Below are 23,167 nucleotides of genomic sequence, written 5' to 3'. Positions count from 1 at the left end.
TGCCCATTTTGTTTCTTTGTTTTGTTTTAGTTGTGTATGCATGAACATTATTTTTTCAAAATGAATTGCTTGGCCTTATTCTATATCGTCTTAGTAGGCCTTGTCCAGTTTTACAGTGAGGGCAATTTCTTACTGATCCAAGCAGTTTGTGGAATCGTGCTTTAAAATTTTGGCTTGATGAAGTCTGAAAATTTCTAGTGTAAGAAGTGTGTGAAAATGTCAAATTAAGCCTTATCTTTAATTTTAATTATTCTAAATTTGGTACGTACTTAAAATGTATTGTTTTATTATGAGCCTTGAACAAATGTCCACTATAATAAATTATTTAATTGTTTTAACAGCTGATAGAGCTACGTTTCAGCTATCTGTATCACTTTTGAAAATTGAACTGGAAAGTTCTCCTGCAATTCCACAAAAATGTAACATGAAAGTTTGGACTATTGTCACTTCCATACATTATTAAGAAAGAAAGTAACATGTTTTAGAAAAATGAAAACTTAGATTCTCAAGGATCCTTTCTACCAGCTTGTCCTTATTGAAACCTCTTGGCATTGACTGTACTGAATTACTTGTGTCTGATTTTAATTTTGAAAAGTACTTCATATATCTGAAATTGAGCTCTAACAGCTGGTAAAAAATTATTAAGATGACTTAACTGCTTTAAAGAACAAAAGCTCAATTTACACAAACAAGAAAATCTATATTTTTCTATGAAAATTGTAAATATTCTATGAAATTCTATTTTCTCATTTGTTTGAAAGTGTAATTTTTACAACGATTGTATGCAAAGGTTTTTAATTCTGATTATAAAATTTATTTTGTGTTAAAAAACAATTGTGATATTTTGAATTAAGCTTTACAAAATGAAATGGCATGTTGTGTTAGGGGTGCTATATGTGACCATGTCATTTGGTGCAGTGACGAAAAAGAAAACACAAAAACAAATTTCTCAATGTCCTAGATGAATTTCCCTCATTGCACACTACTATATGGTGTAGCCAGCATTCATTAATACAATCATGACTCTTCAGAATGGATGTTTCTACTTAAAATAAACGGCTGTTTGGTTTTTAGGATCTACAGACACTAACAGCACTAGGACCATTTGTTTTGGACTTATTGTCGCATAGCACCTTTTAATCTCGTAAACTTTCTACAGTATGAAAAAAAAAAATTCAAGAAATGTACACACTTACGGTAGATGTACAAGCACTTTACAATTAAACTTATTTTGTTAGATAAAAAATTTTGCTATATTGTTTCATTAATTTTTTGGTTAACAAGATTTATATCATGAAGAATAAGTATATCTTCATGGAATATTTATCCTGAATGCTATTTCATATCATATCTCTTGATTTTGCTAGTTGCTGCATTATTCATGAAAAATGCAGTAATAAAAGCTGCTTACAGAATGATATAAATTCATTGAAAATTCTGTGTATGACATTGTAAGTAAGCACATGTCTATATTATATTGAATATATCATTGTATATTTTATTAGAATTGTACACAAATGGCCATTATATCATTAATTCTATATTGTATTTTGTTGAGTTTTTCTTTGTATTTTATGGAAATTATCCTTTGTGCCAATGACTAAATTGTAGATAAATTAAAAGTAAATTAAAGGGATTGTTTATGATATTACGAGTCAGTACATACACCATATTTCTATTTGTAGGAAAATGTATAAGTCGACTTATAGAAGCAGAGAAGTGTATTCACCAGATCACATTATATTAAATCGCCCGAAAATTTTTATGTCCAATCTCAAAGGGGCATTTTGAGAGTGTTCACGATTTGGCAAATAATATTATTTAAAAATATTGATTAGGCAAAAACAGGCAAAGAAGCCTTTTTACTTGAATGGGAACACAGCCTAACTTTTTAAGCAATTTTTAAATTTATTGTGGTCGACAAAAAACATACTATCGTATGCTTAACCTTTTATGTTCTCTTCACTTACGTTCTACTCTGCTATAAAATTGGTGACCCTACAAACTTCCGTTTTGGTTCAATTGATTCAATAGATAAAAAACTTAATCTCCAACCAAAAAAATTTAATGGTGTGAATATGTGGGATTGCCAATTAATATTTTTGAATTCAATACTTGATGAATGTTCAAATTACTTCATACAAAAAAAAGTAGCATCTATCTTGGGTAATTAATTGTTCTTTATGCAAATAGATGTACAAACTATTCTTATATATTCTATGAGTAAAACTTATTATTGTAGATGAGTCTAATGTTCTTTCTGAACATGGTCTGTAGTAGATTAAAAATGAAATCCATATTAACAATCCATTTATTCAATGTAGGCCAACTCTTTTATGCTTAATTCTTTTGTTAGTTTTGTGACACTAAGGTCTAATTTTTGTTGGTAATTTGTATATTTGCAGAATATTAATATAATTGGAATATGGGCTTTGAAAATATAATGATAATCTTAGAATGCTTTTTTGTTGATAAAAATATGAAAATATTGTTCCTTCATTAGCATTTTATCAACAGAAGACATTCTAAGATTATCAATACTATTTTGAAGATAATTTTCTAGTTTTTATAAAAATAATTGATAAGGTTTCTGACTTTCTAACTAAAGTAAATAGTAAGTAAGCTTTTGAATCAATTTATTATATAACTATCTCTCACATATCAAACAACGCCCATTATTCTAAATGGTAAAGTGCACCAATAAACGACAAGCTTGGATACCTAGTTGATGACTATTTACAGATATTTGTGCTCATCCAGGTCTTCACAGGATCCAAAAACAATAAGATAAAATTATCTTTACAATGCAATTAGTACACTATCTAAGATCTGGGGCCTTATTCTTGAAAACTAAAATCATTTAAAGTAGTTAAAGGAATAATTACCTCAAAGAATGAACAAAAATTTGAATTTTGAAACTGGACCAAAATCAATGCATATTCATCAGAGGACTTACCTGGTGACATAACTGTACAACAGAATCCTTCTATAAGCCATTAAATCCATAAAACTAAGTAACTCAAAATCAAAATTTGTTCTTCATTTTAAGAGGTAGGAGTCCTTTAAAGTAGATTTTGAATAATAAGGCTCTTGGTCTTGGTATTAGTTTTGCTGCCATCTTAGTGCCTTATCCAATAGAAAGCATACAGGAAATGTTTCATATATTAAATAGTATTGTAAGTACACACAAGATTAGGAAAGGTTTAAGTTTCCATAAAGAACAAAAGACCTTATGTTTTAAATTTGAAGAGTTAATAATATTTTTCTGTGTCTGTCTCATTTGTTTCTTTCTCTTACTATTCCGATTATCATAGAAATTTTTTCTTATTTTTATTGTTTATTGGAATCTTATTAAACAGAATTCTAAGGGATTGTATAAAGATTGTCTAAATTTTTGGGGGACACTGATAGCATCAATTTGCACCATTCTAATCTCTAGTCAGACATTTGAGGTTCCTGCAGTTTCACTAAAACTAATTGTTTGATGAAGGCCCTTTACCATTAGTCATTAGTTTTAGTGCTATCAGTGTCACCTATACACATAAAAAGTTAAGAAAACCTCTTTACAATCCCTTTAAGAATTCATGTCTCACTCAGTTTTGTTACTTTGCTGTTCTTAGCCTTTGATCTTTTTATGTTAAAGGGATAGAGTCATCTAAATTTGAACTTGACACCTCATAAGCTCTGAATTCAGCTACTCATCGTATCTCACTTTGTTTAAAGACAAATTTCTATCAAAATTAGTGTTATCTGCATGATTAAACAATTATTGTTATTTCAATTTAAAAAGAGATATGGGTTGAGGAATTGAGATTTTGCTCAATATTTTAGATGACTATATCCCATGATTTTGTGAAGTTACTGTTAATTTCTGACTTGTTTGATAAAATTCTGATATTATATTGTATTTAAAAAATTATTTCTTGTACATAGATATAACAAAAAACTGATTGGTGCAATCATTATATCATATCGTTTCAGTTTATAAAAATGTTGACATTTATTTTCAAATTAAACTTTCAGCACAAATTATTTTCTTTTATTATGTTGACTGTTGACTGAGATTTCACACACTTACTATACAATATGTAATTTACAATGGGCAGAATTTTGCCAGAAGAACGGAATTAGCCCAAACGTTTTGATTTTTAACTGTGGAGGGGTAGTAAATAATGAACATTCTGCAGCATCTTATCCTATGGGGATGTCTTGCATTTCTATATCAAGTAACCTAATTTCGTGGAAACCTATTTTTCGTGGATTTCCGGAAAGGATTAGTAATTACATGTGCGACCTCGCGTGACCTCCGCATTTGCTTGCTTCGATAAACATGGGTTTTCTGTATAATATCAGCTAGTAGAATGAATTCAGTAGTTTCAAGCAAGGTAAAATTATTAATGTGACAATTTGACAAATACAAAATGGCGGATTTCAGTTATTACCAAACATCACAATTTTTTATCAGCCGAATTTCCTTATAATCCCAAGCGGTAATCGGAATTCCAAGTGTCGTCTGCTAGAATGTAGTCCAACGAATGAAGTCACGCGATAAACTAGCGGATTCCGTGTCAGCAGAAAATTTCTATGGAACACAAAGTGGACCATATTCTTATGTTGTTTCAGTGACTTTTAGCAATAAATCACGCTACGTATCTTATTTTGTCAGTCACTATTTTATTTTAAAATCGTGGTTCTTTGAAGGAATTGTCACTAGTTATAATGAATTGATATTAAAGATAAATACTAAGAGAAGTTTATTATACCACCCGGTATCCATACAACGTGTTTTTCTAGACTTGTTTGTAGATCAAACATTGTACACGAAAATAGGTCACGCATTCTGCCGCCGTTGCTGAGTTGGTTGCTCATGAAATATGGGTCAAAGTGAAGAATACATAAAGAAAATCGAAATAAACCAATTTTGATTATTTTGTAGAATATCTGAGGAAACATCTAAGACATAAAAAAAAGAATTTCGTTTTTTTAACGTTGACGAAATTCGGTGTTGAATCCTTATATCCACGAAAATAGGTTACACCACTGTACTGGGCAAAGATTTAATTTATCATTGGAATCGTCCCTACGATTAATTGTCCCCTATTATGTCAGCCTGCACTCTATTTTTATCCTAATTTTCAACAGTCTGGCGACGTCAATGCAAGCGTCTAACTTGCTGAGCTACAAAGCACCGCGTCATTGTACATCAATACGAAAAGTATCTCTTGAGTACGATGTGGTTGTCAATTTGTTTCATGGTTACACTTTTGACTGTAACGTTTTGGATGGTAACTAAGATTGAGAATTCACGAGATATCCCGAGAGATGGAGAAAACATGGCGGACCGAAGTTCAACTCGTGAAATCACTCATTATTTAAATGTAGAAAATGCAAAAATAATTGCATTTTTAATGGTTGCAGGATTTGTTATGTATCACAGCATCATTCATCTAAAATATGGTACAAAATCATGTTGAGTTGATGCTTTATTATCTGTGAATCGCACCTCAATGCCAGAAATCACTTTCCACATCTGCCATTTTTTTTAAAGATATCTTCATTTTTCTGCGGTAAAGTCCGCTTTTATTCCAAATTACTTAGTGTTTACGTCATAATCCATGTTTTGGCGTTTTGCTCGTGGAAGTTGACTATTTTTCAAAACAAGAGAAAAGTGCTCTTTGGGGAGTACTGCTTGATTGATTTCCAATAAAAAGTACACCAGAATCATAAGTAAGCAGCCCTTAGACTAGTCCTAAAACGTCAAAAAAAGTAAAGCAGAAGTCTTTCACTAACAAAAAACAGCTTTGTTTACATTTGTTCCTGTTCTGTCATTGGAAGCCTTCTCTTTTTGATATACGTTAACAATTTTTTCTCCACATTGCCTAAAATTTATTAATATTGACAGAACTTCAAGGCTTGTGGTGGTTGTAGATATCAGATTTATGATTTTTCCCAGCTCTCCTTTCAAAAGTTTTAATAAAATACTGGAAATACCTATGCCTTACTATGATAATTCTAGATTAGGTCTAATACTCTTCTGCTGTTAGGAATCGATGGGCACAAACTGCGAGTAATGTCAACATGGTTAATTGTATTGAGCCTTATTCTCAAAAATTGTAATTTTCATTATTTTTTCATAATTTCCTCCTGTGGGAAATCACAATACATGCTTAATATCTATACATAAGCTTGTCTTACTGCCAGTGACTTTGATACCTAACCATTTGGCTAACACATGCAATGAAGGATGAAATGCATTTTTACTTTGAAAAAAAATAAATATGATATAAACTTACTTCTGTCTTCTAAGCAATGTTCTTGAGACCCTTTGTAACAAAATAAATAAATCAATCCTGTGTAGCAAATTTTAGTTTAAATAATATGATCAATGCAATGGTACTTTTCTATTATTTTTCTATCTTTTAATAGAATTCTCATATTTTAGGAAATGATTCCTGTAAATGGTTAATGAGTGATGGAAGATTTCCAGGATACCATACCTGGCAACCATATGGCTGCATGACTCATAAATATACTAAATCGTAAGTTTGGGTCTGAAATTATAATAAAGTAAGCTTAAGCAAGCATTCTTTACGAGGATAACAATTTAGGTTCACAAGGTACCTTTCTAACCAGCTGGTCCTTGATATTTCTCAATATAACATTTCTTATTTACATCTGAGAAATTGGAAAGTTATTTCCCTTTTCTAGAACTAGCTCAGTGAGAATTTTAGGTCCAAAACCTGTTGACAGATATGAGTCTTTCAATTGACAAGTTTTTATCTATGCTTATTATTTGTTTATTTTCAGCGATGCAAGAATGTGTATGCACTATTTATCCTACTGGGGTGGGAGAAATCACATAGTATTCCTGGGAGATTCTAGAATTCGTCAACTCTATTTCGATTTTGTTAATCTAATCAGTAATGAGGAGGTCAAAAGTTTTAAAGCTCATGAAGACATCCATTTTGAAGATAAAAAAATCAATGCTAGAGTGGTAAGTACTTGTATAAAGTGTAAAGATGAAGTGTTGCTTGAGGTGACTACAGGTTATGTTCGTATGACAGATACAAAGTCAAAAAAAATTGAACTTCATATGTAATGGATTCATATTCATAATCAAATGTTTATATGGTGAACAGACAGTCTCAATATAGCATTAAATGCATCTAGTAAATGTAAGAATTATTCCCCCAGAAGCTGTAAATCTAGGGACAAATCATTTTGAAATACATGTACGGTACCTGAAGTAAAGAGGTACGACACAAGAAGAAACAACCAAATCATTCTTTCATTACTGAGACAGATTCAGTTTCATGCAAATGCTGAAAGTTAGAAAAACTGTACTTGGAGTGATTGGCTGAAACATTCAATTTTCCTTCCATATGTTCCCTATGCTTATGTTCACAATATTCCCCATGATTATATTGACAATGTTTCTCATGTCTATATTGATGACATTTCCCCATGATTATAATAACAATATTATATATATGTAATATTATATATTGATGATGTTCCCCAGATCTATATAGATATATAGTATATGGTTTTAGATCATCATATAGTAATATTATTAACTAACTTCACCCAGTGTAATTTGATAGTATCTGGAAGGTATTAAAATATTACTATTGGTTTTGCTAGTTTGTACAAAATACTTTATTAAAATCACATGCATGAGGGCTGCCTTTATGCACTTTGCCCTCACATTATATTAACAATTAAATGATATATTATTTTAATTTCAGGATTTTCTATGGCATCCTATGGTCAATACCTCCATGTATTTGGTGTATAAAAATTGGTTATTGAGTGAACCCAGTGCAAGACCAAATTTAGTTTTAACGGGTAGTGCTACAGTATGTATCCATAATCTTTTGATAAGAACTAAGTTCTCCAATTATGGTTTAAATTCTTAGAACAATGTTACTTCAACAATTTTTATACGCCCACACGTAAGATGGGCGTATATTGTAATCACCCCATCGGTCCGTCGGTCTGTCCGTTCACATTTGGCTCGTGCTCACTCTACAGGCTACAATTTTTTACAGATTCTTTTGATTTTTATTTTGTGTGTCAATGTCATTATGAAGATTATCCCTATTGATTTTCGTGATGATCGGATAATTTTTCACCGAAATATCGTGTCTGACTTGACGTTTTTCTCTATTAGCTATATTGTGCAACTCGTGCTCACTCTACAGGCTACCATTTTTTTACAGATTCTTTTGATTTTTATTTTGTGTGTCAATGTCATTATGAAGATGATCCCTATTGATTTTCGTGATGATCGGATAATTTTTCACCGAAATATCGTGTCTGACTTGACGGTTTTCTCTATTAGCTATATTGTGCAACTCGTGCTCACTCTACAGGCTACAATTTTTTACAGATTCTTTTGATTTTTATTTTGTATGTCTATGTCGTTATGAAGATGATCCCTATTGATTTTCATGATGATCTATCGATTTTCATGATGATCGGATAATTTTTCACCGAAATATCGTGTCTGACCTGACGTTTTACTCTATTAGCTATATTGTGCAACTCGTGCTCACTCTACAGGCTACAATTCTTTACAGATTCTTTTGATTTTTATTTTGTATGTCAATGTCATTATGATCCCTATCGATTTTCGCGATGATCGGATAATATTTCACCGAAATATGGTGTCTCACTTGACGTTTCACTCTATTAGCTATATTGTGCAACCCTGTAGTCACTAAAGACTGTTTAATCATTTCTGACAGCTGCCAGTGGGCGTATGTTACCTTGCCTGGCAAGCTATCTTTTAGGAGTGTAATGTTGAATTCAAAATACCAAAATCGACAATTCACAAATTCTCTTGTGGATAATGTTATGAAAAATTTGTAATAATAGAAATATCAGAATTTAAAAATAAGAATTAGATATGGCCTCAATAGAAATGGAATAATTGATTATAAACTAAAATCATGTGTGCTGCAGACCGTGTAGGTTGAAATTTCTTTAACAGTTGGAAATTAAAAAGACAAGGTCAATGCAACTGTCCTGGCAATATGTCTCATCGCACATTGCATTGCATTACCAGTCCTCAAGCCCAATCAGAAGAGCAAAGTTTTCTTTTCTTTTTTATTTTATTATTCTTTTTTTCAATTTTAGTGGAGTATTAAGTTAAATAATGGAAGTAAAGAAGCTCTAAACAATTTTGAAGGTAAATTTTGATATATCACTCAAAAGGAAATCTCTCGAAGAGGGACTGTTAGAGAGGGTTCGAATATTTACTTGACATCATTTCTTATGTTGTAGGTTCTAATTTCAGTTTGTTTGTCAAAGTCTGATTCCTTTGAATAAATCGTCTTTCATCAGTTTTCAAGTTGCTGTATATGGGTATAAATACTCTGGGAAAGTTTGATGCTAAGAGATTTTGGTCAAGGACCAGCTGGTAACAGGTCCGATGAAAATCTGAGTAATTATGCTTCTAGAAAAGGTTTTGTTTTTAATTTTAACAAATCTTGTTTATATTTAATCATGATGAATTATATTTCAGTTAACCTAACTACCATTCAACCTTTGATTAAAAAACTCAAAGATTCTACTAAGGTTCTTTGGCTTTTACAAGGTAATTAAATATTTATATTTATCTCTATAGATAGAAGGTGCTTTTAATTAAATAAGAATAGAAAAGAAATAAGTTAATGCCACTGCCCCAATCAAAATGCTTTGCATGTACCCAGGTTGACCAGGGTTCAATTTAGAGAAGAAAGAATTTGATTAGCAATTTGTAACACCAAATTTCAATTTTGGCTAATTCTAGTTTGGGATTAATTTTGATTCTCCAACTGCAATGTGACACTGCTTAAATTAAACCCTGATGTTGAAAAATGAATGTTTCAAAATGTATTGCATGTCACACTGAATGTTTCTTATGATATCTGTTTTTTAGACCCTGTTGATGAGTTAAAATTAAATGTGAATAGATCAGCCATAACTAATGAACAAATAGATGATTATAATAAAGTATCTATTGATATTTTGTAAGTACATGAAAATTTCAATAATTTATCTTCATTGAAGTTCCTATTGATATTTTGTAAGAACATGTAATAATTAGAACAGGACTGTAACTTTTTAGATTACAATGGAGGCGAAAGATCTCAGAAAACAAAAAAGAAAAAAAGATTTTGATATGATTGCTTTGAGTTCTTCTTCTATATTTTATTCATTTACAAACTTAATTACAGAGAAAATAGTCCAGCTATGGTGTGGAGCTCATCCAGATTAGTAGCTCAGGGTATGAAGAAAGAGTCTCCAGATGGTCTTCATATATCACAATCAGCTTTAGAATTAGTAAGTTTTACTGTTATGCTGTAATTTCATGATCCGACATATTAGAATATTGTTGCACCATTACAATATGTACAGTCGAGTAACCTAATTTCGTAAAAAAAAAAATTTCGTTTTTTTAACTTTGACGAAATTCGGTGTTGAATTCTTATATCCACGAAAATAGGTTACACCACTGTACTGTAATAATGATATGACTCATTATGTTTACAGGATATCCAGATATTAATCAATGTGTACTATAATAATGATATAAATCATTATGTTTACAGGATAGCCAGATATTAATCAATGTGTACTGTAATGATATGAATCATTATGTTTACAGGATAGCCAGATATTAATCAATATGTACTGTAATAATGATATGAATCATTATGTTTACAAGATATCCAGATATTAATCAATATGTACTGTAATAATGATATGAATCATTATGTTTACAGGATAGCCAGATATTAATCAATATGTACTGTAATAATGATATGAATCATGTTTACAGGATAGCTAGATATTAATGAATATGTACTGTAATAATGATATGAATTATTATGTTTACAGGATATCCAGATATTAATCAATATGTTCTGTAATAATGTTATGAATCATTATGTTTACAGGATATCCAGATATTAATCAATGTGTACTATAATAATGATATGAATTATTATGTTTACAGGATAGCCAGATATTAATCAATATGTACTGTAATAATGATATGAATCGTTATGTTTACAGGATAGCCAGATATTAATCAATATGTACTATAATAATGATATGAATCATTATGTTTACAGGATATCCAGATATTAATCAATATGTACTGTAATAATGATATGAATCATTATGTTTACAGGATATCCAGATATTAATCAGTGTGTACTATAATAATGATATGAATCATTATGTTTACAGGATAGCCAGATATTAATCAATATGTACTGTAATAATGATATGAATCATTATGTTTACAGAATAGCCAGATATTAATCAATATGTACTGTAATAATGATATGAATCATTATGTTTACAGGATATCCAGATATTAATCAATATGTACTGTAATAATGATATGAATCATTATGTTTACAGGATATCCAGATATTAATCAATATGTACTGTAATAATGACATGAATCATTATGTTTACAGGATAGCCAGATATTAATCAATATGTACTGTAATAATGATATGAATCATTATGTTTACAGGATATCCAGATATTAATCAATATGTACTGTAATAATGATATGAATCATTATGTTTACAGGATATCCAGATATTAATCAATATGTACTGTAATAATGATATGAATCATTATGTTTACAGGATAGCCAGATATTAATCAATATGTACTGTAATAATGATATGAATCATAATGATGGAACATGTTGTAATACACCAGAAACCACCACACCATTACAGATTGTTACCTTCTCAGTTTTACTTGTTTGGTACGTGATTAGGATTTCTCTAATGTTTGTGAATTTGTGTAGAAAAAAATTACAACTGGCAATGGATGCCATCTTGTAACTTTTTGTTTAAAACTGACTATTTTCTCACCCAATTCAAATAATATTGCCTGCCAGTCTCATATATATCTATGACGTCATAAATATCAAAATGACAGCCCAGATAACTTGACCAAAAATGATTGCTCAAGTCATATTGTGTGATTCTGTGGGTATGAAATTGAAGCATTTTTTTTCCTCTGGGAATCTTTGATTTTATCATAAAAATTTTCCTTTAAAGACTATGACATTATTTTTTTCAGTATTGTGTCTGCTATAGCATTGGTTTTATATAAACGTAGATTAAGAAAGTTAATATCTAAGGCCAGATCTCTTAATAATGGTAGGTATTATTTTACTTTCATAGTTTCTGGTATTGTCAAGATTGATGGTGTGTTTCTTGCTACATTCCTCTATGATATAGTGAGTTTAAACCATCAAATATAAAGTGAACTTGTTCACCCATAGCGACATCATGTCATGATAATGGTCTTTGTAGTTCATACATAATGTCTGTATAATGGTATTAAAAGTTTCCACATATTGCAATGATAATGGTCTTTATAGTTCATTCATACCATCATAATGCTTTGTATAGTTCATACAGAATGTTTTGATAATGGAATTTCTACTTCATACACAATATCATGATAGTGATATTTCTGGCAAGATAATGGTCTGTATATTTCAAAAATAATGTAGCTTTCTCTTGAAATTTGTTTCAGAAAACGGGCAGAGAAATGGATGTCCAGCTGTTATGATCAAAGAAAGTACAGAAAATGCTTCTGAAATTTTTACATCATTAGCTAAATTAGCAATTATTATGTTTTACTTTTACCTCTGTGATAGGTGAGTTTAAAAAAATTAGCATTGTCTCCTTGCTTGAATTAGCATTGTCTTCTTGCTCAAATTAGCATTGTCTTCTTCCTCAAATTAGAATTGTCTCCTTGCTCAAATTAGCATTGTCTTCTTCCTCAAATTAGCATTGTCTTCTTCCTCAAATTAGCATTGTCTTCTTGCTCAAATTAGAATTGTCTCCTTACTCAAATTAGCATTGTCTCCTTACTAAAATTAGCATAGTCTTCTTCCTCAAATTAGCAATGTCTTCTTCCTCAAATTAGCATTGTCTTCTTCCTCAAATTAGCATTGTCTTCTTCCTCAAATTAGCATTGTCTTCTTCCTCAAATTAGCATTGTCTTCTTCCTCAAATTAGCATTGTCTTCTTACTCAAATTAGCATTGTCTCCTTGCTCAAATTAGCATTGTCTCCTTACTCAAATTAGCATTGTCTTCTCCCTCAAATTAGCATTGTCTTCTTACTCAAATTAGCATAGTCTTCTTCCTCAAATTAGCATAGTCTTCTTGCTCAAATTAGCATTGTCTTCTTCCTCAAATTAGCATTGTCTTCTTGCTCAAATTAGCATAATCTTCTTGCTCAAATTAGCATAATCTTCTTGCTCAAATTAGCAATGTCTTCTTCCTCAAATTAGCATTGTCTCCTTGCTCAAATTAGCATTGTCTTCTTCCTCAAATTAGCATAATCTTCTTGCTCAAATTAGCATTGTCTTCTTCCTCAAATTAGCATTGTCTTCTTACTCAAATTAGCTATGTCTTCTTCCTCAAATTAGCATAGTCTTCTTGCTCAAATTAGCAATGTCTTCTTGCTCAAATTATCATTGTCTTCTTCCTCAAATTAGCATTGTCTTCTTGCTCAAATTAGAATTGTCTCCTTACTCAAATAAGCATTGTCTCCTTGCTCAAATTAGCATTGTCTCCTTACTCAAATTAGCATAGTCTTCTTGCTCAAATTAGCAATGTCTTCTTCCTCAAATTAGCATTGTCTTCTTCCTCAAATTAGCATTGTCTTCTTCCTCAAATTAGCATTGTCTCCTTGCTCAAATTAGCATTGTCTCCTTACTCAAATTAGCATTGTCTTCTCCCTCAAATTAGCATTGTCTTCTTACTCAAATTAGCATAGTCTTCTTCCTCAAATTAGCATAGTCTTCTTGCTCAAATTAGCATTGTCTTCTTCCTCAAATTAGCATTGTCTTCTTGCTCAAATTAGCATAATCTTCTCGCTCAAATTAGCATAATCTTCTTGCTCAAATTAGCAATGTCTTCTTCCTCAAATTAGCATTGTCTTCTTCCTCAAATTAGCATAATCTTCTTGCTCAAATTAGCATTGTCTTCTTCCTCAAATTAGCATTGTCTTCTTACTCAAATTAGCAATGTCTTCTTCCTCAAATTAGCATAGTCTTCTTGCTCAAATTAGCAATGTCTTCTTGCTCAAATTAGCATTGTCTTCTTGCTCAAATTAGCATTGTCTTCTTGCTCAAATTAGCATAGTCTTCTTGCTCAAATTTTAATAATTTTGGGCACCTCAGAAATTAAGACTGATTGTTGTGATGGTGTGTTTCTTGCCATATTCCTCTATGATATAGTGAGTTTATACCATCAAATATAAAGTGAACTTGTTCACCCATAGTGACATCATGTCATGATAATGGTCTTTATAGTTCATACATAATGTCAATTTGTCACAACAATGGTCTTTATAACATGTCCTGTTAGTAATCTTTCATTCTAGAGTGATGTAAATGATCATGATTTTATTTTTTTCAGAACAAATTTTTTCATGAAAGAAAATAAGTATTATACTCATGTTAATTTCTTCCTACCATTTGCCTATGTTATGATATTAGGCTTCTTCTTTACTGAAAATACTGAACAAGTAAGTAGCTTACCTTAGTTGTTTACCCTTGTTTCTGTAAAAATTGAGCCTAGTTATGCTTAGTTATACTAAGGCCCAGTGTGCTACAGTCTGTATATTTTAATGATCCCTTTACAGTTAGAAATGGAATAAAGTGAGTTTCATTAGACCTATAAGGTGCAGGAACATAGATTATAAAGCTTCTTTTATTTCATCTTTTTTAGACTGCTTTGTTACATAGAGATCAAACTGATGAATGGAAAGGCTGGATGCAGCTAGTTATATTAATTTATCATTTAACAGGAGCTAGCAAGGTATCAATCCTTATTATTTCTTATTATTTAGTTATCTCAATGCTGGCGCTCTTGCATTTTGTGGCTCATCAGTGCTTTCAATGTGACACATAAGGAATTTGAGAAAAAAAAGGTAAAAATGGGGGTAAATAAAAGTGAAATGTGAGCTCCACTCTGGTATTAGGCCACAATTTATTTATATTGCAAGATCATGCATTAATACTTTACGATACTATACAATACTTTACGATACTATACAATACTTTAAGATACTATACTATACAATACTTTACTATACAATACTATACTATACAATACTTTACTATACAATACAATACAATACTTTACTATACAATACTATACTATACTATACAATACAATACTTTACTATACAATACTATACTATACAATACTTTACGTTACTATACAATACTTTACGATACTACTTTACGATACTATACAATACTTTACGATACTATACAATACTTTACGATACTACTTTACGATACTATACAATACTTTACGATACTATACAATACTTTACGATACTATACAATACTTTACGATACTATACAATACTTTACTATACAATACTTTAAGATACTATACAATACTTTACTATACAATACTTTACGATACTATACAATACTTTACTATACAATACTTTTATATACAATACTTTACGATGGTAGGAATTCATTTATATACACACATATAACTTATCCTCAAACATGATGCAGGAGAAATAACAAGTTGTATATAGTGTTACTTCATGTCTTAACTCGTCTTGCAAAATCATATCTTGTATCATTTATCTCTTCTATTGTGGTATGTATAGCATCATGGCATGATTGGCAATATCCAGTACCAGATACACCTTTGAGGTACTTATATTTTTGTAAGGTTTTCTATGTTCTTTGTTTAAGGTATTGTTACTCTATTTACAGGTCCTACCTATCTATATGCATATCCGTGTTTTAGTCTCCTCATATTTATTTTTAACTGGTTTTGGTCATTTTACTTACTTTTGGACCAAAGGGGAATACAGTTTATTTAGGTTTTGTCAGGTGAGTTGAGGTATATTACTATGCACCCTTTGTGAATTCATTATTTGGTTTATTGTTTGATTTGTGAATCTAAAAATTAAAGCACTCATAAAATATACAATAGTTTTTTTCTTTTAATTTCATTGATATCTTACGTAAATATTTTGTACAGATAAATAAAAATGTTTTAAGTGTAATAAAAATATATATAAGCTATATATATAAACTATTAGGCAATGCCTTGAAAAATAGGAATTCAATAATTACAATTAACTTTAATAACTATAATAATTATAATCAACTGTAAGGATTAAGAGAATATAAAAGTGATTCAAATAGAGGCATGTGTATAAGGAACACTGAAAGCTTCGTTACAATTTTTCTTTAGATGTTGTGGTTCTGTAAATGGCAATTTTTGTGTTTACCTCTCTGAGCACTCTTTACCCATCCCTCCTTTCCTATGCTTTCAGAGTGGTTGTGGGAAAGTTTATTGGCAATCAAGAAATAACAGTTTTCATCGGCTTCTTGAAGTAAGTTTTATTTACTTCAAATTGTGAAAAATTTAATGGCATTGAGAAAGTTGAAAATTTATGGTCTTCTTAAGAAAATTTTAAATCTTTTAATAATTCTATTTTTGAGCCTTTGTCTTTCCAAAAATCTGTAAATTTCAAACTCTGAAAATTCAAATTCAGTAGAAAATTGAAAATCTCTTTGACATCTTTTGATAATGCTACATTAGAAATTGATCTCACAAAAATGTGCATGAATCTGTCTTGCACTCAATTTTCTTGAGTGTTGTTTAATTGTTACTTTCTTGATTTCTAATAACATTTCTAAATACATTTCCATGGTTGGGTTTTTGGTTGATCTGTTGTTTGTACTAACTTTGTTTACTTTCATTACTTGTTTTCGCTTTTATAATTTTGGTATTTTTGTGTATCTGAACAGACCCTGTTTTAAACATTTAACATCAGATTTTAAAGTTGTAATGAATGGTGTGTTTCTTGCTATATTCCTCTATGATATAGTGAGTTTTTACCATCAAATATAAAGTGAACTTGTTCACCCATAGTGACATCATGTCATGATAATGGTCTTTGTAGTTCATACATAATGTCTGTATAATGGTATTCATATTTCATAGTTAATGTTGTGATCTATGATTTATAGATAATATGTCTTAATAATGGTTGTTATAGTTTATACATATCATCATAATGTCCTTTTTATACGCCCACACGTAAGATGGGCGTATATTGTAATCACCCCGTCCGTCCGTCCGTCCGTTCACATTTGGCTCGTGCTCACTCTACAGGCTACAGTTCTTTATGGATTCTTTTGATTTTTATTTTGTATGTCAATGTTGTTATGAAGATGATCCCTATTGATTTTCGTGATGATCGGATAATTTTTCACCGAAATATCGTGTCTGACTTGACGTTTTTCTCTATTAGCTATATTGTGCAATTCGTGCTCACTCTACAGGCTACAGTTCTGAGGATGATCCCTATTGATTTTCGTGATGATCGGATAATTTTTCATGGAAATATCCTGTCTGACTTGACGTTTTACTCTATTGGCTATATTGTGCAATTCGTGCTCACTCTACAAGCTACACTTTTTTACAGATTCTTTTGATTTTGATTTTGTGTGTCAATGTCATTATGAAGATGATCCCTATCGATTTTTGTGATGGTCGGATAATTTTTCACCAAAATATCCTGTCTGACTTGAAATTTTACTCTATTAGCTATATTGTGCAATTCGTGCTCACTCTACAGGCTACAGTTCTTTATGGATTCTTTTGATTTTTATTTTGTGTGTCAATGTCATTATGAAGATGATCCCTATTGATTTTCATGATGATTGGATAATTTTTCACGGAAATATCCTGTCTGACTTGACGTTTTACTCTATTAGCTATATTGTGCAACTTGTGCTCACTCTACAAGCTACAATTCTTTACATTCTTAGATTCTTTTGATTTTTATTTTTATTTTGATTTTGATTTTGATTTTGTGTGTCAATGTCATTATGAAGATGGTAAATATATCGAATTTCATAATACTTACAATCAAAGCTATCTGTGGGCGTATGTTACCTTGCCTGGCAAGCTATATTAATGATTTGTGAATATAAATGAAATCCTTTTCTTGAACGTATGTTTTCTGAGCGCTGTCATAGACCATCACACCCTGATCAATGTGCGTTGGATTTCTCATCAGAAATTCTCATGTACACACTTTTGTTTATTTCAGGTTTTATTCAGGTTAAATTTGTTGGTTATTTGTTTATGTTTTGTGATGAATCGTCCCTACCAGTTTTATTATTTTGTACCCTTAGTATCTTATTGGTTTCTTATTATGTATATTACTATGGCAATTTGGCCACATCTTACCAAAACATCAGCTGAAAGTAAGTTCCATTTTACATCAACCCAATATTTAAAACAACCATTAGATTGCTGTATTTTTTAAAATCTGTATTTTGTCTTAGTTGAAATTTGTGAAACCAGTACAGGAAAGGAGGCTATATGAAAAAGCAACTAGAATTGAGACTACTAAAAGCATGAATTGATTTAAAAAAAGACAGTAAAGATGCCTGGATTTCCAAATTCTATTAATTGAAAAAGTGGTTTTATTGATGGTGTGTTTCTTGCTATATTCCACTATGATATAGTGAGTTTATACCATCAAATATAAAGTGAACTTGTTCACCCATAGTGACATCATGTCATGATAATGGTCTTTATAGTTCATACATAATGTCTGGATAAGAATCTTTATATTTCATATATAATGCCATGAAATCAGTATTTTTCGTTCATACCGAAACATGCATAATATTAGTCTTTACATTAGTCTTAATTCATCATATGACAATGGTCTTAACATTATCTATTGTTACACCACTTGTCTTCATAGTTCTAACACAATGTTATGATAATGATTATGTTCTTTTTGTTGTATTTCAGCAAATACTTTACATTATATTTATATGATAGTCAAGTTTATAATATTGGCCACTTGTATCTGTTTATTTTATTTATCAGAGGTAAGTGTATATTACATTCTATTTAAAATATAATACCTCTTTATTCATGGAAAATCCCACAATGACACATTGATAGGCCTATCTAACACAATGTCATTGAAGATGCTAGCTATATGTTGCAACATGATTGATTTGGTCAAATGAAAATAATTTGGCTAATGTGTCTTTTTCCAGGTATTTTTTGAAAAAGTATTTTTAACACGTCCATTTAAAGGATTATTTGTAACGTCAGATGATTCTATACATGAATGGAGATTCAGATGGCAACTTGATAGATTTGTAAGTATCACACAAAATACTTGTGGGGGGAGGGGAGAATTGTATTGAGGTGTGGGGTAAAGGGAGATATGTCAGAAAATGTTTTTTACATGCTGATGGTGTGTTTCTTGCTATATTCCTCTATAATTTAGTGAGTTTTTACCATCAAATATAAAGTGAACTTGTTCACCCATAGTGACATCATGTCATGATAATGGTCTTTATAGTTCATACATAATGTCATGATTTTAAATGGTCTTTATAATTCATATAGTAGTTAATTGTTGCAAGAATGATAATGATGAATGCATTCATTTTATTGTTCATGCCACAATAAAATATCTAATGCTATGATAATGGTCTCTATAATTCATACATCGTGTCATGTGATTCTCTTTACAGTTTATTCATTATTTCATGATATTCGTCTTTTTATCTAATACATATTGCCTTGATAAAAATCCTTAAAATTAATACAAATTGTCATGTTATGGTCTTTATAATTCATGCATAATGTGATAATGATGTTTATAGTTCATACCAAATGTCCTGATAATGGTCTTAATAGTTTATACATGATCATGTTCTTTATACTCCATACATATTTTAATCATAATATATGTTATTAATATCTATATTTTCAGAGTGTATTATATGGTATGATATTTGCCTTTGCTCATCAGTTATTATTAAAATATAAAATAGTCAGTGATACAAGTACAGGAGATTTATTTTCTAAACCGATATCAACTATTGTCATGGCGATTGGTGTAGCTGGTATCGCGGTAAGTAGAACCATTAGATTAGTGTTTAATACTACCAATCATGCTATGATATTTTATGTATCGCAATCATTCGTATAGATGAACTCATCAGATTGTGTTACTAAAAAAATGACATTTTTATGTGTATCAGGAACACTGATGGTATTGATGGTATCAGACTTCTGGTTTTTGTAATTCAACTAAAATTAAGCTTTTCCTAATGCTGCTAATCATATAGTGAAATCATTGTGGTGAAGAACATAAAGATGTAACATGAAATTATATGTATTTCAGGGTTATACCATATTCTCCTGTTTCTGTAGAAATAAACTAGAATGTAATGAATTCCATTCCTATCTTACCTTTTTACCTGTAAGTATTAAAAGATATGTTTACATTTCTACTATCACTCCCTTCACTAAACCTGTTATACAAAGTGGCATTTATTGATAAACTAATTTGTCACATGACACAGATGTTGTCAAAGTACAATAATCTAAGATTCTAATCATTTATAACAGTGAAATTCTTAAATAAACCAATCCATCTTATATTGCCTCCCCTTTTTACTTGTGTACATATGAGCTGTTGCTGGCAAATATTTTCCTGCACACTGCATAGCAATACCCATCCTCCCATATAGTCCAAAGAGGCACAGAAACATAAGACTTTAAGTTCCATTTCATTTCCACTTGTCTATAGGCCAGAAGATATAAGAATATATAATTACAGAAGACTTGTTGATATTATCACTTGTTTCATTTCAGATTATTTCATATATTGTACTGCGTAATGTACCTGGCTGGTTACGAACTCGATACAGTTCATTCTTTGCCTGGTTTGGTAGAATATCTCTTGAAGTAAGTTATAGTGGTATGATTTTACTTTGCAAGTTTTTATACGCCCACACGTAAGATGGGCGTATATTGTAATCACCCCGTCCGTCCGTCCGTCCGTTCACATTTGGCTCGTGTTCACTCTACAGGCTACAGTTCTTTATGGATTCTTTTGATTTTTATTTTGTATGTCAATGTTGTTATGAAGATGATCCCTATTGATTTTCGTGATGATACAATTCTTTACAGATTCTTTTGATTTTTATTTTGTGTGTCAATGTCATTATGAAGATGATCCCTATTGATTTTCGTGATGATCGGATAATTTTTCACCGAAATATCGTGTCTGACTTGACGTTTTTCTCTATTTGAGTTATTGCCTTTGACTTTGTTAAAACGCGTGGAAATAGTTTGTGAGCAGGATTGAAGCTACAGTTTTCAACCGATTCTGATGAAACTTGTTGTGATCATTGGAATTGATAAGATCTCGGACAAGTTCTAACTTGATGCATTTTTGATGCACGGTTTTCGAGTTATTGCCCTTGACATTGTAAAAACGCGTCAAAATTTATTCGTGAGCACAATAGAAGCTACAGTTTTCAACCGATTCTGATGAAACTTGGTGTGATCATTGATCACAGTTTTCAACCGATTCTGATGAAACTTGGTGTGATCATTGGAATTGATAAGATCTCGGACAAGTTCTAACATGAGATATTTTTGATGAACATTTTTTGAGTTATTGCCCTTGACTTTGTAAACATGCGTCAAAAGTTGTTTTTTGCCCTTGATTAGAGCTGTGTGATTTAATTGTTTGTTGTATTTGGGTTATTGATATTGATTTTAAAAAATTTTGTGGAATTATTCAGCATAAATAATTTCTTCAATATGAGAAAATTTGTACTTTAGTCACTAAAGACTGTTTTATTATTTCTGACAGCTGCCAGTGGGCGTATGTTATCTTGCAACGCAAGCTATCTTTGAATTCTTCTATTAAAGTTAAACAAATTACTGCATGGACTACACATTTTCTATGGAATAGTCCTCGCTCCCATTGAACACAGATCTATGTGTTTTTGTGAACATTCTAGACTCTGTTTGATTATACTGTCTTAAACACTATTGGCTTCTTATCAGAAACCTAAATAGATCCCTAACCTAATCTAAGGCTTTTAAGAAGTGTTGTCTTTACCTACACTTTTGATACTTAGGTGAATTTTCTGTTTCAGCTATTTATTGTACAATACCATATATGGTTAGCAGCAGACACACATGGTGTTCTGGTCTTAATACCCAGTTATCCAGTCTTAAATGTTATCATAACTTCTTTTATATTTATATGTGTCAGTCATGAGATGTCTAAAATAACTAATGTACTTGTGAAATATGCTGTGCCTTCAGATTGGAAATCTTTATTACGAAACCTTATACTATTCATTGCAATATTGTTACCAATTGGTATCACGAATGGTATGTTTTCCTAGTCTTTGTTCCTTATAAATCATCATGTAAAATTAGACACAAATTGGACACAAATACAAGGCTAAATGGACAGTGATTAGTCAAAAACGACCCAAATGGTGGAAAGGGATGTATGTCAAGTTGGACTCAATTGGTCAAATCAGACCTAAATTGATAGTGATATTGGATTCGTTTTTACTGTTGCTACCATTTGAGGGTTTTAAGGAAAAGCACCTAAAATGCTCAACCAAAGAATTAGTTAAAGGGACAAATGCCCCATTTTCTGGTGTTGATATTAGTCTTGAATATATATAATAGTCTAAAGAAGTTTTCTAAAATCGGTAAACACCTTCAAAAATATCTCAAACTAATTCTTCTTTCAAACGTGGATAGTTTTAGCTAAGCTAAAAAAATATTCTAGTTTCTGAGATTTAGGTAGATTGGTAGAAAAAAATGGCGCATCTGTCCCTTTCAGTGTAGTCCAGTGTGGCAAAGTGAATGCTCAATTTATTGCTTGATAAAAATTTTGCTTTTTAAACTGTACTGGAACAACTCATTCTGGAAATTGACTGTTAAAATAAAATTCTCAGTGATATGTTGGTGAATATTTGTGTTATATTTTGTAAGAAAATCATGCCTTTTTCTATGCTTTATCAAGTCCTCGCGATGCAGATAGATATTTAAACTCTCACTGGTGCATGTAGATATTTCCGAAGAAAAACTTTCTTTTAACTCTTTGGTTCATCCAGATAGCGAGAACAAGGGTTTAATACCTTTCGCAGTATATGTGACGCAGAGGGCTGACATGGAAAAAGTGTTTAGTTGTTCGGATGGGATAATAAACCGAGGCCCCGTGTGCTACAGGCTGTACACGTTCCCTTGACATTTGGAGCTATGCAAAGCCTAATCC

At 30.9% G+C, this 23,167-nt stretch overlaps 1 protein-coding gene across 1 annotated transcript; it reads left to right on the top strand.

The window, feature by feature from the left end:
* Nucleotides 1-5,333: 5,333 nt before the first annotated feature.
* LOTGIDRAFT_180023 (hypothetical protein) lies at nucleotides 5,334-22,280 on the top strand (the record flags this gene model as incomplete). Its single annotated transcript, XM_009046791.1, has 22 exons — nucleotides 5,334-5,457; nucleotides 6,443-6,539; nucleotides 6,808-6,920; nucleotides 8,968-8,972; nucleotides 9,142-9,193; nucleotides 9,530-9,601; nucleotides 9,926-10,016; nucleotides 10,224-10,329; nucleotides 11,655-11,779; nucleotides 12,100-12,121; nucleotides 12,204-12,259; nucleotides 12,608-12,685; nucleotides 14,458-14,566; nucleotides 14,770-14,859; nucleotides 15,786-15,905; nucleotides 18,143-18,299; nucleotides 18,859-18,938; nucleotides 19,113-19,217; nucleotides 19,841-19,981; nucleotides 20,255-20,332; nucleotides 20,728-20,820; nucleotides 22,026-22,280. The coding sequence occupies 22 exons, from the start codon at nucleotides 5,334-5,336 to the stop codon at nucleotides 22,278-22,280; spliced, it is 2,169 nt and encodes a 722-aa protein (XP_009045039.1).
* Nucleotides 22,281-23,167: the final 887 nt, after the last annotated feature.

Source organism: Lottia gigantea, assembly GCF_000327385.1.
Source record: "Lottia gigantea unplaced genomic scaffold LOTGIsca_107, whole genome shotgun sequence".
NCBI lineage: Eukaryota > Metazoa > Mollusca > Gastropoda > Lottiidae > Lottia > Lottia gigantea.
This window is presented reverse-complemented; position numbering and strand designations above follow the sequence as displayed.